Genomic DNA, 18099 nt, shown 5'->3' with positions numbered 1-18099 from the left:
CCAAACCTAAACCCAAAACCCAAACCCAAACCCAAACCCAAACCCAAACCCAAACCCAAACCCAAACCCAAACCCAAACCCAAACCCAAACCCAAACCCAAACCCAAACCCAAACCCAAACCCAAACCCAAACCCAAACCCAAACCCAAACCCAAACCCAAACCCAAACCCAAACCCAAACCCAAACCCAAACCCAAACCCAAAACCCAAACCCAAACCCAAACCCAAACCCAAACCCAAACCCAAACCCAAACCCAAACCCAAACCCAAACCCAAACCCAAACCCAAACCCAAACCCAAACCCAAACCCAAACCCAAACCCAAACCCAAACCCAAACCCAAACCCAAACCCAAACCCAAACCCAAACCCAAACCCAAACCCAAACCCAAACCCAAACCCAAACCCAAACCCAAACCCAAACCCAAACCCAAACCCAAACCCAAACCCAAACCCAAACCCAAACCCAAACCCAAACCCAAACCCAAACCCAAACCCAAACCCAAACCCAAACCCAAACCCAAACCCAAACCCAAACCCAAACCCAAACCCAAACCCAAACCCAAACCCAAACCCAAACCCAAACCCAAACCCAAACCCAAACCCAAACCCAAACCCAAACCCAAACCCAAACCCAAACCCAAACCCAAACCCAAACCCAAACCCAAACCCAAACCCAAACCCAAACCCAAACCCAAACCCAAACCCAAACCCAAACCCAAACCCAAACCCAAACCCAAACCCAAACCCAAACCCAAACCCAAACCCAAACCCAAACCCAAACCCAAACCCAAACCCAAACCCAAACCCAAACCCAAACCCAAACCCAAACCCAAACCCAAACCCAAACCCAAACCCAAACCCAAACCCAAACCCAAACCCAAACCCAAACCCAAACCCAAACCCAAACCCAAACCCAAACCCAAACCCAAACCCAAACCCAAACCCAAACCCAAACCCAAACCCAAACCCAAACCCAAACCCAAACCCAAACCCAAACCCAAACCCAAACCCAAACCCAAACCCAAACCCAAACCCAAACCCAAACCCAAACCCAAACCCAAACCCAAACCCAAACCCAAACCCAAACCCAAACCCAAACCCAAACCCAAACCCAAACCCAAACCCAAACCCAAACCCAAACCCAAACCCAAACCCAAACCCAAACCCAAACCCAAACCCAAACCCAAACCCAAACCCAAACCCAAACCCAAACCCAAACCCAAACCCAAACCCAAACCCAAACCCAAACCCAAACCCAAACCCAAACCCAAACCCAAACCCAAACCCAAACCCAAACCCAAACCCAAACCCAAACCCAAACCCAAACCCAAACCCAAACCCAAACCCAAACCCAAACCCAAACCCAAACCCAAACCCAAACCCAAACCCAAACCCAAACCCAAACCCAAACCCAAACCCAAACCCAAACCCAAACCCAAACCCAAACCCAAACCCAAACCCAAACCCAAACCCAAACCCAAACCCAAACCCAAACCCAAACCCAAACCCTAATGGTGCGACAATTTTCCGTCCCAATAACACTTCATGAAACCACATTTTCTTTTACTGTTTCTCAAAGATTTACAACTTTCCATCTCGTGCAACATCTTCCTCCTCCTCATTATCACGATCATTATTCAAACTCACATATTGACCTCTCTTTTCCATATCAACACCACTAACTCCCCCTCCATGACTCTTTTCTTCGTTCACTTCATGTCTCCATTTTCTCCAAGGCAACCATCGAGGTTCCATCTCATACAAGGGTCTTCTTGCAAACCATTCATACATTAAATTTCCACAAGTGATAATGGCCAACGAAACTCCAATCCACCATTCCGGTTTCGAATAGAATTGTCCAACAATCGGTTCAATCCAAAAACAGATGGCAGTGAGTGGATACAAGAGAGCATTCAAATTGGCCAACATGTTACTTCCGAACTTTTCAATAATGAATGATCCTGAAACAAAGAAAATGTAATATCCGAGAGTGAACATGCATGTCCAACAAGTTGCTTGCCATCCTCCACAACAACTCGATACTTCATATTGTCCAAAGAAACATGAAATGGCCTCTCCTTGCTGAGAGAAGACTTGTTCCACACTCGTACAAGTAGTCGCATTGAGTGAACAAAGACCTAAGGGAGTGTGAGGTGGAACATTGCAAATTCCAAAATTGGGAGCCATCACAATGAACATCCATCCAAAATACACAACGAGAGAGAAAAGATTGTAATAGACTAGAACGACGAAAATTGGAGCCTTGTAACTATCGTAGGCCACTTCTTGATAGATGGTTTCAAATGATGTTTATTTGGACATGGCAACAATGACTCGTCGTCATTGAAGAAATTCACAAGATGCGATTATATTTGTATGGATCTCAACGTTTCAGAAAATTGTTTTGGAATTCAACTGGGACCGATGTTCCATAAAAGTATTTTTATTTGTGACAACGTGACAACCATGTTGTGAAAATGAGATAAAATTGTTTGTTTCCTCGATCATTATTATTACTTTTTGAAGAATCGTCTTTTAACTCGTCGATGTGGCTGTAAAGTTTCGTCCTCCTCGCGAACTAAACTCGTTTCATGAATATTGCTAAACGAAACGGAACCTTGTCTTGACTCTTCACAAGTATTCTGTTCTGTTCCTACTACTTGTTGATTCGCTGTTTCTTTTTCTTGGTTCACTAACTTTTCCATGAGTGACACCAATACACTGAATGAATTTTTTTCGATTCATCCATCAATGTTTTTGAAAACGAAGATTCAAATGTTGTTAAAGAGGTGGACCGATGAATTGGTGAATATGAAATTGGTTGTTTTGTTTGTTGAAAATGATTCCTTGCATGTGCTTGAACAATTTCGTTTTGAGATTCTTGTTGAGAATTATTCCAATCCAAACTTTCATCATATTCCAAGAAATCCAAATACATTCGATCTTGTTGTGACATTTCCGTTTCTTGTTTCAATATATCTGAAGAATGGTGCATTAATCCTCAAAATAAAACTAGAAGTGCAGTTAATACCATCCCATGGTAAATCATCGACCTCCCAAATAAATTGGACCAGAGAATTGGTCAATGAACTTTGATGAGTCTGAGTACATTAACAACAGAAGAAAAAATATCAAAAGTGAGCATTTTAGAGACCTTAACCCAACCCTCAAAATCTAGTTCTTGTCTTCAGATTCTTGGGATTGCAACAACTCCTCACCCATAATTGAAGTCTGATGAACCAGTGTTGAGGACTTTCCAACATTACCATTTTCAAAAAGACTTCTTTCATGAAACTTTTCAAGCAAGAGATAGGTGTTCATCATTCCTTTACCTTTTACCTCAACACGGCGCTCTTCAAATTCAACCATGATACCTCTGTTGTTAGGAGTGAGAGTTGGTCCTAAATCATTTAGAACGACATCGTGAACTCTCTCATAGGTAGATCTACTGATTTGTATTCGACCAGGAACACCTGTGGACTCCATTCGACTGGCCGTATTTACAGCGTCTCCCCACTGGTCTCGTTTGGTTGTTGAGCAGTCAAGTTGTCAATTAATTTCATTGTCGTCTAAAACTTACCAAATCGTATGCAAACTATTTGAAATAAAACGATAAGAGATAATTAAACTTCGTAAGGCTTTGAGATTTCAAACCTACCTTCTTGGATCCAATTACTCCAGCCACAACAGAGCCAGTATGAATACCTTACGAAATGTGTTAAAGTTCAAAAATATTTTTCACATTTAAACAACAACTACAAACCTATTCGCAAATTAATACTTGTTTCAATATTTCTGTCATGTGTAATATTGTAAATGTGAAGAAGTCCAAAAACATCAATAGCAAATCTTAAGACACGTTCAGGATGATCACTCTGCTGACCGTGCAACCTGTGTTGTCAATAGCAAGCATATCCGTATGATTGTCATGTTTAAAAGATATAAGTAACATGATTTAAATTCATGAGATGACAAAACTCACCCTGCTGCACAAAAATATGCATCTCCAATCGTTTTAATCTTTTCAATATTGTACCTGGTTGTGCAATCATCAAAACTATTGACGATACTATTCAACATTTCCACAAGCTCTGTGGGAGCTAATGTAGAACTCATCTTTGTAAATCCTACCATATCACTGAAAAAACATGTCACGTCATCGAATCTGATCAAAAATATTTCATGTTAAATAAATTGTGAAATAAGGATATTTTTGCATTAGAGATTAATAAAAACATACTTTTCGGCAATAAAAGTGTCTCCTTTTTTCAACCGAACCACGACCGCCTAGGAATGACATAAAACGTGTTTAGGTACACACATTCTACAAAAACAACTTACCTCTGGAAAAATATTCTTTAAAAGATTCTCTGATTTTCTTTTCTCTAAATTTAGCAATTCCACACTTTTCTTTTCTGATGTAATGTCATTCAAAATTCCAACAAAGATGATCTTTTTGTATCCACCTCCAATGGCAACACATAAATTGAGTTTCACAGGGAACGTTTTTGAATTTTGCAAATTTTGAGAACGTTTTGCTTCCACCTCCAAAACCTCACCTGTTGCCTTTTGTGTTTTGATAATGTCACTAATCTTGCGCTCAATATTTTCTTTCGACTGAAATAGAGCCGAAAAATGTGTTCCAATAATGTCACTCTGAGACCGAATGCCAAACATGGATAAAGCAGGTTGATTGATATTTTCAATAATACCATCTTGATTAAAAATGACTGTTCCATCCACACAACTGTCCAAAGTATGTTTCAAAAGACTGTACGAATTTGTACCTTCTTCACTCATTCCAGGATGAACTTTACCCTTCTTTTTCTTTTTTAATGTGAAATTCATAATGTAATCAATAAAAACTTCATCATTTTCCAAGGTTTCAAAGGGCATAAAATGAAACATTTGTCGGAGCTGACGCATTTCTTTCACATATATTTTCCATAATACGTAAACCAAATAGTTGATGAGAAAACATAAAATGACAATGAAAGAAGTCACGCTAATGCTCACAGTCATTGATACAATATTGTCGATAACATTTACCAGCAAGAGTAAAACCTTATCCACTTTAGATCTGAACGCCAAACTAAGTGAGAGATGAATTCTAACAAATTTTTCAATCAGTTCAGTCGGAGAGAATATTTGTCTATAAGTCTCCTCTTTGAGTTGCTCCATTGATGATGAAATATAACCCATTAACTCCTCTATACTTAGACATTGAAAAAAGTCTAGATTTTCTTGCAAGGAAAATGAAGAGTTCCACAGCGAGTGACTCAGATCAAATGAGCTCGTACTATTTTGAGCTTGAGTGTCATTGTGAACACTACACGTAGTGGATGACATCAAATATTCAATATCTGTACTGTAGCTTCTAATAGGATTGTATCCTTTTGAATCGTCACCACGTGAAAATACTAAGAAATTATCAAAGAGACTTCGTATTGTAAGAGAAAGGTCATTATAGATTGATGTAGTATTCACTAGTAGATTGTTTCCAGAATCATCTCTAATTAATTCGAGCATACTGAACAATCCCTTATGGTAATCGACTTGAATATCGACTGAATTACGTAGCTTTAACATGGAATTATATTGCACGTTCATATTATTGGTTGAATCATATATGAATGCAAAAAATGCCACAGATCCCAATGCAAATGCTAATAATTGTAAAGATGGAACTGAAATTACAGGATTTCTCATCCACTTCATGGTGTACTTTTTCTTTTCCCCTTCTAATGAATGCTTATCGTCACTCGTAAGTTGATGATACACTTTTCCCACATCATCTTTTGGGAGTCTCTTAAATAATCTGATTAACCTTTCTCGATCTCTGAATTTGTAAATGATAATGGCAAATATTCCACACGACACTCCCACAAATGATAGCATGGCTATTGATAAACCTAGAACAAAATCTCTCAGTTGTTCGATTAGATGATTTCTGTTATTTTCAATAATTTCAGAGCAATATTCTGTTATTGCAGATGGAATCGTTTGTCTATTTTCCCATAAAAACATGAATGGAAAATTATTTTTTGTTTTCATTCTCATATCTTCATCTTGCTGAATTAATTGTTCCAATGTATTGGCTAAAATTGAATAAATTTCAATAAGAGTCATTTGTTTGGTGGAAGGTGGTAAAAATTGATCCGTTGTTGAATTGTCTCCAACGGCTGCTGGTACGTAAACGATATGATATTTCTGCTGATAACCTTTCACAACTGATTGAATTAAATTGTCAGAGCTTGCAGAGTATGTTGAAAGCATGTTTTTAAGCTTGCGATTGTAAATTAAAAATCTCTGTGTACTTTCACTCTGGATCTTTTTCATGTACTCTGTGTTGTTCGATGAGATTTTTAATTTTTGGAAGACCCTAAAATCCACCTTTTGTAAAGGAAATTTCAAATGAATCTCCATTGTGGTAAAAGATCGCTATTACTTACCATCACATAGTATGGAATATTTGCAGCATCACACATATCATAATACATCCAAACATTTGACTTGTATCCTTTTGTCTGATATCCATTCCTATTAGTGCCTTGAATAATTTCTCCTAACAAACCACCTGTAATACCCAAGATGACATAACATGGAACAACCAAAATCAGACCTAAAATCCATCGAAAATCGGGTTGCTTGTGTATAAGGCTTCTAAATGTATCTTTGGGCTTGGTTTTCATTTGCTCTTCATCAAAATTGTTTGCCTCATCCAAATCATCCTCTATATCAGTTTCTTGTTGAACTATTTTGGGATTTGGGTCGGCATCTGAGACCCTCGTACTGTATCTTCTCACATTTTTAAATGCATGTTTTAGATTATGAAGTTCTTCCTCTTCCTCTAACAAGTTTGCTTGTCCGTTCAATGACTCACTCAACTCCATTTGAAATAAAATTTTTTCAGCATATCGGGCATAATGTCTCAAGACTGTCACGTTTGAGGAATGTTGCGAGAGTAAATCATTAAATTTGGTAGAAATATCTGTGATATAGTCTGCTAGGTCGCTGCTTGTTTGCAATATCGCGTCTGTGTCATCCATACTATCATTTAAAATGTGTTTCCAGAAGGTCTTTTGCAAATATATTACTTTTTGTTGTTTCTTATAAAGATCTGACAACTTCTTATCAATCTCTTCGTTCCTTCTTCCTCCTGGCTTAATTTCATCTTTTTTCTTCAGATACTCTTTTTCATGTTTTTGCAATGACAAGTAAACTCTTTCAAAGAGATTAATTTTTCGCCTCATTTGATTCATAATCATTTGAATTGCTTTGTTGATACTGTATCTGGAGTCTTTGTATTTGAAAAGAGCACATGAAACAACATTCACTAAATGTGTCTCTGTGATGGTGAGTTTGTTTTTCAGGATTTCACTCACAACTTGTTTAGAAAGTGCTAAAAGTGGTGAATCATTAAAGACAGGGAGAGAAAATTGAATGAGTTTGGCCAAAGTATTCTGACCTACTTCCTCTAACAGTTCTGAAGAATTTTCTTCCAGTTTTTCACTAACAATGTTCATAAGGTACTTCAAGTGCAGTTTGAAAGAAAAAAACGAGACAATAAATCCAATAATAAAGAACAAGATGAATACTCCTATACTAACTCCAAAATAAACGAGCCCATAGTCATTGTTTCGCTCAGTATTTTGAAGAGAGCACACAAGAGTAACAATTCCAATTCCAATTTTTCCAAAATTCAAAGCAATATCATAACTGTTTTCTGAAACTCTACAGAAAGGAATGAACCAAATAATGAGTACAATTTTAAACAATCCCAAACAAATAAAAAATATGGGATACAAGTAGGTATACTTTTCATAACTGGGAACCATCTGTTGAGCCCAAATATAAATCTGATAGGACACAACCATGGTGATAATGACAAGAGGTTTAAGAGAGCTGAAAAAAGCTCGTTTCACATAAACCACGAACCACCCTGGTGCTTTCTTAAAGGTTGGAAACAATACATGTGAAGCATTTGTAATGCATAACACAAAGAATACAGGCACAGCAAACATGTGGATGGAAAACCCCATCAACAAGGAGATGGCAGCAAAACTGGCATTGATAGCTCCCCAACACTCTACCGTTGGATAATCCTTGAGGTAGTACCGAACTGTACTAGAGGTTCCTAAAACTGACGATTGTACCTGTTCCGATGCATAATCACAACTCCAAAATGTGGCATACAAGCTCGAAATTGGAATTGAGAATACAAACACAATCACTGTTAAATATTTTGCTAAAAAAGTAATTCTCTTTGCCAATCTGCTTTCTTTCCCGTTCACAAATTTTGAAGTGTAGACAAGAGCTAACCATGACACTTCTAGAGCAGCGAATAGCATACAGAAAGCCAATGCACCACTATACGGCAGAAAATGCAAACCAAACGTATACAAATTCTTAATTCCATAATGAATAATGTCATGAGAAAGAGAACCCCATTGCTGAAAAGGAATGTATCCCATTGCAATAGTTTGCAAAGGAAATAATATTCCATGAATGAATATGGAGATCACATGTGGGAGAGTGTCCCATGGATGAGCTTTCACAGCACGAATGGATGAAACAACATATTCCTCTGCTATTATGTGTGTTTGGACGACATCCACACTCGAGCTATCTACTGTAGAGGTTTGATGTGCGGAGAGCACCTCTGCATCTCCCTCTCTCTCCCCAGCCATCCCCGATCCAGTGGACAAAATGGAATTTCGGGGAGCAAACACGGCGTGGACATTGGATGATTTGGGATGAGTGTTGTTGTTGTTGTTGCCAACATTGGACATTGTGTTGGTTGTGTGTTATTGTTGAAAATTATTGTTGTTGATGTTGGTGGTGTAATAGATAGATAAACTTAATCTTAAAAATTCAGAATTCCGTGATGAATAATTTGTGGCCAACCTCTATCAGCATCAGTGATAATGCGTCTCTTTAGAGTTCTGTTGTTGTGGTCGTCGTAGGTGCTGTCCGAGATTGGTGACCAAGCGATGGTTGTGGTGTTGTTGTTTTCCGTCCCGACAAAGCAACCTCGTTGTTCATTTCGCCGACTCTCACAACCCCATAATGGGTTAATTGAACTATGGACAAATCAGGTTTTGACACAACAAAAAAGCTAGAGTCTGGCTGGCTGTTCTTCCAAGTCATCTCCAACCAATAATTGTTGCACCTTGAAATCGATTTCATCAACAATATGGGGAATCAAATGAATGAAGCTCATTTTTATAGTTGGACGACAAACTTGTTGAAACGGAAATGTATCCGTCAAGAATACTAATCGTTCCTACAACAGTGCCCAGAAATGTCCAACCAAATAGATAAGTCACAACATCAATTTTTGATCGAATCTCTCTTTTATACATGTAAAAGATTGTTGAGCTGCATGAAAGTCGTTGAACATGCATCAATGTTGAGCTGAAAACCTTCCTGTTTTGCTCGTTTCTTTCGAATTAACACAGCCATAAAAAAATCTTCAATTTCAACTCTTCTGAAGAACACCTCATCCCCACACAAAATGCCACGAAGAAGAAATGATCATTGGTGTTCATCGAAAAGGATCAAACAACACATGAAGGACAAAACAAACTCCAAATCAAACGTGTTGAAAGATCAAGAGGGTGATGATGTTGTTGGTATTGACTCTCAAGGCTCACACTCGCCGTTCGATCGTTTCATTCAACTCAAACTTGGCTCTGTGACTCCATTTTCCGACAAGGCCTCGACTGTGTTACCTCTCGTTTCGCATCATGTCAAATGCCAAATCACTTACCCTGTGATCCAAGTCGTGTCGACCATGACATTCCAAAACGATCATTCATCAAAAACCATTGAAGGTGAGGTTGTTTTGCCCTGAAAATGCTTCAGTCATTGGTTATGCAATGCAAATTGATGAAGCTCTTGTGGATGCTGTACCTATTGAAAAAGAAAAAGCAAAGCAAGTCTTTGAGAATGAAGCGAGAGCTGAAAGAAATGTATCCATTGTTGAGAAGGTCTCTCAATCGAATTGTTTTAAAACTCGAGTCAATCCGTTGCCTTTCCAGGAAGATAAGACCATACAGGTGAAATATCAAATCATGTTGAATGAAACTGCAACTTCTCTTCAAGAAAAGGAGGAAGGAATCATCAACAGTTGTGTATTTATTCCAATGAGTTATTTAAATTTTGAAAAGCTTAGAGAGGACAGCAAGATTGAATTTTCTTTCAATGAATCTTCCTTTAAGAATTTAAAAAGTGAAATTTATTTGGAAACTTTGCACAACAACAATACTGATACTTCTCATCAAGACGGACATGATCATGACGCAACCATGCATGATACGATATCCTCTCAATTAATTTGGAGCAACAATAAGTTCAATTATTCTTCATCACACCCACACACAGATTATCATTTCGAACTCAAGAAATCCGATCTGAATGAACACATAACAGGATTCACCCTCAATATTTCACAAAAAACAGAAAGCACTCGAGATATACAATTTGCGGAGAAAGATGGGTACTTTATGACTAGTATTCATGTTCCTTCTCCTCCTACAGAAATTATTTCAAATGAAAATTCAGAACAGCCTGGAAAAAAGATTCAAATTCTTTGGGATTGTTCATTAAGCCAGGGAAAACAACATGTGACTATTTGTAAGCTATTGAGGAAAATTCTTGAAAAAGTAGAACCCTCGTGTATTGTATTCACATGTTTCAGTAATGCTGTCGTGAGCAATCATGAATTTTCAAATGGTTTTGGTTTTTCAAAGTTGGAACTATTTTTAACACAACAAGAATTAACTTATGATGGAGGATCCAATTTATTGCTGTTGGATAGAGGAATGATTGACGAAAGTGTACACTATTGCATTATGTTTACGAATTGAATTCACACATTTGGCCCTGAAATTACTCATGTCACAACCTTTTCAAAGCCATTATATATTGTGAATACCTCGACTGTGAGTCATTCAAGTTTGATGCAAAATATTGCAACAAAAAGTGGAGGAATGTTCTTAAATGCTCATCAAATGAAAGAATCTGATTTGGTAAATGCCATTGGAAAACCCGTACTGTGTTTTGCATTTGCTGATTATGAGGAGAATGAAATCTATGAATTATCCGAACGAACCGACTTGTTTGCACGAAGGACAAGTTTTCAAATTATATGGAAGATTTAAACAGAATATCAAAAACAACGAAAAACAATTCTCCAAGATTGTAATTTCATTCAGATATGGCTCTCGAATATTTCATTCACAGGAAATAGATTTACCCATTCCAAAACATTTGAACAAACCATCCAACAACAAAGACAGAGATTCAATAGTTCCAATATTATGGGCTCAACAGAAAATTGCATCTCTCTCCACATTTCCTTCTCTCTTTAAAGAAGAAATTCGACAACTTGGATTGGAATTCAAAATTGCCACCGAAAATACTTCTCTCATTGTTTTACACACTTTGGAACAATTTTTGAAACATGATATTAATTCACCACTTTGATTTAGATATTCGAATTTCAATGGCGTGGGATTTGGACAATGTCGATATTGATTTGCATGTACAGGAACCAGCTCCCTATGGTGAGCATGTGTATTATGCTCACAATCGTTCCATCACGGGTGGTTTCGTTTCAAGAGATTTTCGTAATGGTTATGGACCAGAGGAGTACATGATTAAGAAAGCTCAGAAAGGAGTTTATAAGGCTACCACGAATTATTATGCCAATCATGCTCAGAATTTGACAGGTGGAACGACTGTGTTGGGTACTTTCTTTACCAATTACATGAGAGAAGATGAGAAGAGACAAATGGTTACTGTGAGATTGAATTCACAAGAGCAAGATGTGACAGTGTGTGAAGTTGAAATTGAGGAGGAAAAGAACAACTCAAAGTGTTAACAACAACAAATACAACGCTGCCAATTGTAATACCACAATATTCTTGAGTTTATAGCAAAATAGTATAACTTCATTCAACTTTTGAAAATTCAAATTCAATCTCCAAAATGAACCTAAAAGTGGAAACCTTCAAATTCAACTTTAATACGCTACAACACTCAACAAAATAAAAACCACACAATCAATCTTGTTTCCTCCACCTTCAAGCAATTATATTCATCAGCATGATCTCCATTAACCATCAAACCACGAACGATCAGAAGCAACACAAATGTAAAATTACCTTCCCCAATCAAAACACATTCGAAATGCCCAATCTTCATGTTCCTCTCACCGACTCGGGCCTGTATTGCCAATCTTTCAATGTGGACACATCTTCCGATGAGGAAATTCAACAATTCTTTTCCCAGTACGGTTTCGTGGTCTTTGAAAATGTCTTGACCAAAGAACAAGTAGATGCCACCGTGAGTGACATCTATGACCTTCTCGAAACCAATACGAATGGTAAATTCCAACGCAAGGATACCACTCAATGGAATAGTTGGCCTGAAAATGCTCTTGAACATTTTGGCAATGTTTCCATTCCAAGCATCTTTTCGAGACAATTCTTGATGAATCGACAAAATGGGAAAGTAGTGAAAGCATTTGCTCGAGTTTTCCAATTACCAGAAACTGAACTTGTGGTGAGTCATGACCGAGCTTCCTTTTATCGTTCTCCTAAATTGAATTCCAAATGGAAAACCAAACAAAATTTACATCTCGATTGCAATCCAGCCGAGGCTCTAGATGAACCTGAGAATGCTAAAACTTCTTATTCTGAATTGAATCGTTTGCATTATTCGAGTGGAAAAGGACATTTCATCGCTGAGAATAATCACATTTGTACTAAGAGAGATGGTTTGCAAGTTCAAGCTCTGATAAATCTCAATGATAATAAGAGTGAAGATGGAGGTTTGATCGTCGTTCCAGGCTTCCACAATTACTTTGCACAATTCTTTGAGAAGAGTGGACTGGTGACAGAGTTGGGTCGTGGACGTCCAAGTTTTACTTTCAAGACACGAGATCGTATCACAGGAGCCATCTTTGATTTGGCAGAACGAGTTCCAACACGATCTGGAAGTCTCATCATTTGGAACCAATTGTTGGCTCACGGATCTGCACCAATGGATGTCCTGAAGAGTCAGGCGTTATTCAGAAGTGCAATGTATTTGAGAATGTTTCCAAAAAGCATGTTATTGAGGGAGGGTTCCAACCAGAGAAGAAAGAATCGAAGAGAGGCTTTACGAAAGAAGATTCATTTGCTGTACTTGAACGAGAGAAAACCCTTAGAATTGACTCCATTGGGACGAGCAGTGTTTGACATTGATGTGGAAGGTTCAGATGAATTGTTTGACCCCATTCCTCCTTATGCTGCTTCTCTGAAACCTTTGATGAATTCTGAGCAAGAGGTTCAACAAGAGGAATAAACACTTGTTCGCGTGAAACATGATACTTCTTCATTTTGACCTGCAAGGCTATATACTCCAGATTCATCTCATTCGTAAATATGAAACTGATTTATCAAAACTGAGGTATTGTTCAAAAAATTGTTTGTAAAAATTATTATTTATATATTAGTGAAATATAACAAGTGCCATCCAATGCCAATTTAATAGAGCAACATCTTTTCTGGATCCTCAATGAGCTCCTTAATTCTCTTCAAGAATGTCACAGCTTCTCTTCCGTCAATAATTCTGTGGTCATAGGTCAATGCAACATACATCATTGGTCTCACTACAACTTGGTCACCAATAGCAACTGGTCTATTCTTGGTGGCGTGCATACCCAAAATTGCGGATTGTGGAGGATTGATAATTGGAGTACCCATTAAACTTCCGAAAACTCCACCATTGGAAATTGTGAAAGTACCTCCTTTCATGTCATCGATTTGAATTTGGTTCTTTCGAGCCTTTTCACCCAAGTTTGCAATGTCTCTTTCGATTTGAGCAATGGACTTGCTTTCAACATTACGAACCACAGGCACAACCAAACCAGTTGGAGTAGCCACAGCAACACTAATGTCAACATAATCACGATAAACAATCTCACCATTGTCAATGACAGCATTCACTGCTGGAACTTCTTGAAGAGCAATGGAAGCAGCTTTACAGAATGCACCCATGAAACCCAACTTGAGTCCATCATGACGTTCTTGGAATTCTTCTTGATTGGTCTTTCTCAGATCCATAATCTTCTTCATGTCAATTTCATTGAAAGTAGTCAACATGGCATAAGTGTTTTGAGCCTCCTTCAAACGTTCAGCAATCTTGGAACGAATACGAGTCATTTTCACTCTTCTTTCGGTTCTTGCGAATGGAGTGGGTGTTGATGACGCTGCTGTTGCTGGTGAAGCTGTTTGCGTTGGTTGTGTTGGTTGTGGTTGTTGTGGTTGCGATGGAATGGTAGTAGCTTGTGGTTTTGGTTCCTCCTTCTTCACTTGTTGTTGTGGTTCACTCTTGGCTGCTGGAGTAGCGACGGCTGTTGCAGATGGCTTACCCTCGGTATCCAAGACGGCAATTTCTTTTCCAACTTCAACAGTATCCTTCTCCTTGGCCATGATGGACTTTAAAACACCAGCTTCTGGAGCACGAATTTCCACAACGACCTTATCGGTATCAATTTTGCAAATGATTTCATCTTCGGCACAGGCTTCACCAGGTTTTTTCACCCATTCATTAATCTCTCCAGAGCTGATAGAATCTCCCATAGGTGGGACCTTGATGGTAATGTCCTTGAAAAGGAAGGGAGAAGAATGGAGGAAACGATATTGTTGTTGTTGTTGGATGAGATGATGACGCCCAACAGAGGAAGCGAGGATACGGATTGATCTTTTCATATTTTTTTCATTAAATCAATTTGTTCTAATTGTCGCTCATGAAAGAAAATCGCCGAAGAATCATCGTTAAATTTTTAAATGCAACAACAACGAACTACTATTGTATTGATTTAATGATCCTATAAATATATAATGTTATGTGTCCGACATCCGTAATATATATTATTTGATTTATTTAAAATTTATTATTGTGCTAGCACATGATATTTATTTATTATAATTATTGATTGATCGTAATTGAATAGATGATGAAGAAATGAAAAGCTGAACAGAAAATTTTAGATTCAAAAAATTCTCAACCCATCCATCATGGGCTCAGCTCCTTCGGTCGCAGAACATCGTCTAATCGTTTCGTCTCACTTTGGTGAGACCATTAAGGTTCAGGCAGGAAATTCCAACAAATGCATTGTATCATACTCTCCAACAACATGGAGTCCAAACACCATCGACAATCATTTATTCAATGATGTATTCTATGAATGTAGATTTGAGGCCTTACGAAAAGATTATCACTCCCAAGAGTTGCTTAATTCCATGCAGAATATGTATAACAACAACAACAATAACAACAACACCTATTCGGACACGAATGATGGTACCTCGACTCCCACTCCACAACAAAATCAACCCTCCACTCCATCCTTCATTGGTAGTGTCGGTGGAGGAAGTGGCATTGGTGGAGGAGGCTCCTCATTCAATAGTGGCTCTGGTGGAACGTCATTTAGTGGTGGTGGAGGAGGAGGTTTCTCATCCTCAACAGCCTCTCCATTATTGGGTGAGGTGCAATTTGATCCATCCCTACTCGACGATCGAGATGACCGATGCATATCCTTTGATGCTCTGAAGACCAATTACTCAGAGTTTAGGAATTCAAAACTAGTTCAACATGTTTTCTCTTCGGTGGACCGAGCCGATGAAAATCAGATGCACATTACCGAATTCATGAATGCCTATCCAAGTTTTCAAACCAATGAACAACGAGCTGAATTCTTACTCACCTTGTTATTGAGGAAGACAAAGAAAATCACGGGTTTCCACGAGAGCGGTGGTATTAATAATTCAAAGAAAAAACCTCTGGAAATATCCATCAATGATATGGCTGACATTTTAGCTTTGGGAAAGGAAAAGCCAAGAAAAATTCAAAACCAAGCTGAACGAACTCACTTTATCAAGTTGGCCTCTTTCATGCTGTATCAGTGTCTCTCAAATCAACCAAAAACAGACAAGGAAACCAATTTTTGTAAACAAGTGGAAGCAATGCTGTCCTTGCTTTGTGAAGCAAAAGCTCCCTCAACAACACTTGCAATGAGCAATAATAGCCCAAGAGCCGTTACTTCTCAATCACCAACACAACAACAACAACCAAAAAAGACAGAAGATTCTCTCAGTGCTCTTATTGACTCAATAGGAAACTACACTTTCAATACAAAGCAATTTGCTCTTTTGCTGAACGCATTCGAGACCAAAACAAGGGGAAGTGATGACGAATGTTTGTTGAAGTGCTAAACGGATTTGGCCATTATGAATAATAAAAAAAAATCCTTGTTGTTGCTTTGATTCGTTTCGAAGCCTGAGAAAAGGAACTGTTCGAACAATAACGTGCAAAAGTGTAGTTAAAAATAATCTGGTTGTACCGTTCTTCAAAACAAAATCGAATCTAACTTCGGAGAGCACAATCATCATCACCATCATCTCTGTTTGTAAATAATATAGACCATCATCATTCCTGTTTGTAAATAATATACATCATTGATTGCAACAACAACAACAGAGGTGGTTCATCCAATCCTCTCGCCATTCAAACTCAACATCATCATAGGGGATTTTCTAAAAATCACTTTTAGCAACGATCAATCATGTCCGGAATAGGATCTTGGTTTGGATTCTCTTCAAAACTAACCGATCCAATCAAGAAACGAATATTCAAGTTTGTTATCAAACGACTGCTCGGAAGGTTTATAGAGGAGCCCGATCTTTCTCAGCTCGACGTTCAATTACCTGGTTCTTCACAGCAACCACAACAGCATAGGAAAGCCTCACAATTCGCATCGTCTTCAAATCAACAACAACACAACTCTTTCGATTTTGAATTAAAGAATGTACAGCTCAAGGTGAAAGAAATTAACGAAAATATTTTAATGCACAACAGTAAAAATCCCACTAAACAAGATGGAATACCCTTCAAATTGACAAGCGGATATATCGAGAAAATATGTGTCAAGATACCTTCTTTACTCGATATTTTCAAAGAATCCATGATATTGGAATTGAATGGCCTTGAAGTTCAATTACAATTTAAGGGAATGAATGAAGATACAAGTGGGATTGGTAATGCAGCAAACTCATTCCTTTTTCACTCAACAACTAATTTTGATCCGAATGTACTTGCGAGTAGTATTCTTGTTGGTGACGTTACAAAATCCGATATTGCTTCCGAGTTCAATGATTTAGAAGATTTTGGAGATCAACAAACTGATGCCTCATCATCAACTATTGTCACACCAACAACCGAGGAGGAAGATAATTACGGTTACAATGAAGGCCATACTATAATTTCTCAAGCAGTAGAGAGAGTTATATCGCAACTTAAGGCCTATGTCACAAATGTTACAGTCAGACTTGAATTTCCCAAACCAAAATCAATCGGTTCTCTTCCACAACAAGAATACTCACAACGAAAAGAAGGAAAACTGAAAAATGTATTACTATTACACTTTCCTCGACTAGAATATTTGGATGAGACTCCAAAAACAGAAGCTTTTGGCCCGTCCTCATTTATTTACTCTTTCATTTTCAAAGGAATATTCCTACAAGTATTTGAAGAGTTTCATCAAAGCATCAGGCGAAAAAACAAAAATCTCGAGAATATGAACGAGTCTGGTATTGATAATGTACATTATGAGGATGAAATGAAATCATCGACAGAAAATCCTTTCACAAGTAGTTACATTGTAAATAGTCAACCATCGAATACTCTAGATGACGCGAACACGATTTTCTATGGAGAAACAGAAAATAATAGAATCAAAATTGTTATCAAGCCATCAAACACAGCAACAGTGCAATCATCTGCAAAAGGAACTTATTCTCCATCATTTATACCAACGTCGAGTGACACGACATCACGTCTAGATGTTGATTTTGACATTTCATCGATTCATGCAGTAATCTCTCCAGGTCAGATGGGACTTCTTCTCGAAATTTTAGAGGTTCTCAACAGTTCAAGTGTAAATATTGGTGGATTGGATTCATTCAGTATTAGCACTCCCTCTGAAAAAAAGCCAACAACACCAAGAAGATCCATCGATGACTGCCTTTACTCCTCATCAGGATAGT

At 38.0% G+C, this 18099-nt stretch overlaps 8 protein-coding genes across 8 annotated transcripts; 5 read left to right on the top strand and 3 right to left on the bottom strand.

The window, feature by feature from the left end:
* Positions 1-6: 6 nt before the first annotated feature.
* FDP41_009546 (uncharacterized protein) lies at positions 7-2188 on the bottom strand (the record flags this gene model as incomplete). The annotated part of the gene is made up of 2 exons (XM_044713516.1): positions 7-1509; positions 1649-2188. 2 exons carry the CDS (start codon positions 2186-2188, stop codon positions 7-9), a joined length of 2043 nt encoding a protein of 680 aa, XP_044556953.1.
* Positions 2189-3175: 987 nt separating this feature from the next.
* Positions 3176-8793, bottom strand: FDP41_009545 (uncharacterized protein; the record flags this gene model as incomplete). The annotated part of the gene is made up of 8 exons (XM_044713515.1): positions 3176-3517; positions 3582-3596; positions 3660-3706; positions 3765-3892; positions 3984-4166; positions 4242-4288; positions 4343-6394; positions 6454-8793. 8 exons carry the CDS (start codon positions 8791-8793, stop codon positions 3176-3178), a joined length of 5154 nt encoding a protein of 1717 aa, XP_044556952.1.
* Positions 8794-9518: 725 nt separating this feature from the next.
* Positions 9519-10872, top strand: FDP41_009544 (uncharacterized protein; the record flags this gene model as incomplete). Its single annotated transcript, XM_044713514.1, has 2 exons — positions 9519-9837; positions 9899-10872. The coding sequence occupies 2 exons, from the start codon at positions 9519-9521 to the stop codon at positions 10870-10872; spliced, it is 1293 nt and encodes a 430-aa protein (XP_044556951.1).
* A 596-nt stretch (positions 10873-11468) lies between these two features.
* Positions 11469-11888, top strand: FDP41_009543 (uncharacterized protein; the record flags this gene model as incomplete). Its single annotated transcript, XM_044713513.1, has 1 exon — positions 11469-11888. The coding sequence occupies one exon, from the start codon at positions 11469-11471 to the stop codon at positions 11886-11888; it is 420 nt and encodes a 139-aa protein (XP_044556950.1).
* A 224-nt stretch (positions 11889-12112) lies between these two features.
* Positions 12113-13354, top strand: FDP41_009542 (uncharacterized protein; the record flags this gene model as incomplete). The annotated part of the gene is made up of 1 exon (XM_044713512.1): positions 12113-13354. The coding sequence occupies one exon, from the start codon at positions 12113-12115 to the stop codon at positions 13352-13354; it is 1242 nt and encodes a 413-aa protein (XP_044556949.1).
* Positions 13355-13536: 182 nt separating this feature from the next.
* Positions 13537-14763, bottom strand: FDP41_009541 (uncharacterized protein; the record flags this gene model as incomplete). The annotated part of the gene is made up of 1 exon (XM_044713511.1): positions 13537-14763. The coding sequence occupies one exon, from the start codon at positions 14761-14763 to the stop codon at positions 13537-13539; it is 1227 nt and encodes a 408-aa protein (XP_044556948.1).
* Positions 14764-15072: 309 nt separating this feature from the next.
* On the top strand, positions 15073-16269 carry FDP41_009540 (uncharacterized protein; the record flags this gene model as incomplete). The annotated part of the gene is made up of 1 exon (XM_044713510.1): positions 15073-16269. The coding sequence occupies one exon, from the start codon at positions 15073-15075 to the stop codon at positions 16267-16269; it is 1197 nt and encodes a 398-aa protein (XP_044556947.1).
* Positions 16270-16619: 350 nt separating this feature from the next.
* On the top strand, positions 16620-18098 carry FDP41_009539 (uncharacterized protein; the record flags this gene model as incomplete). The annotated part of the gene is made up of 1 exon (XM_044713508.1): positions 16620-18098. One exon carries the CDS (start codon positions 16620-16622, stop codon positions 18096-18098), a length of 1479 nt encoding a protein of 492 aa, XP_044556946.1.
* Between the last annotated feature and the right edge of the window lies 1 nt (position 18099).

The sequence above is a fragment of the Naegleria fowleri genome, assembly GCF_008403515.1.
Source record: "Naegleria fowleri strain ATCC 30894 chromosome Unknown tig70, whole genome shotgun sequence".
NCBI lineage: Eukaryota > Heterolobosea > Eutetramitea > Acrasida > Naegleriidae > Naegleria > Naegleria fowleri.
The sequence above is the reverse complement of the archived record's forward strand: the minus strand, read 5'-3'. Positions and strand labels throughout refer to the sequence as shown.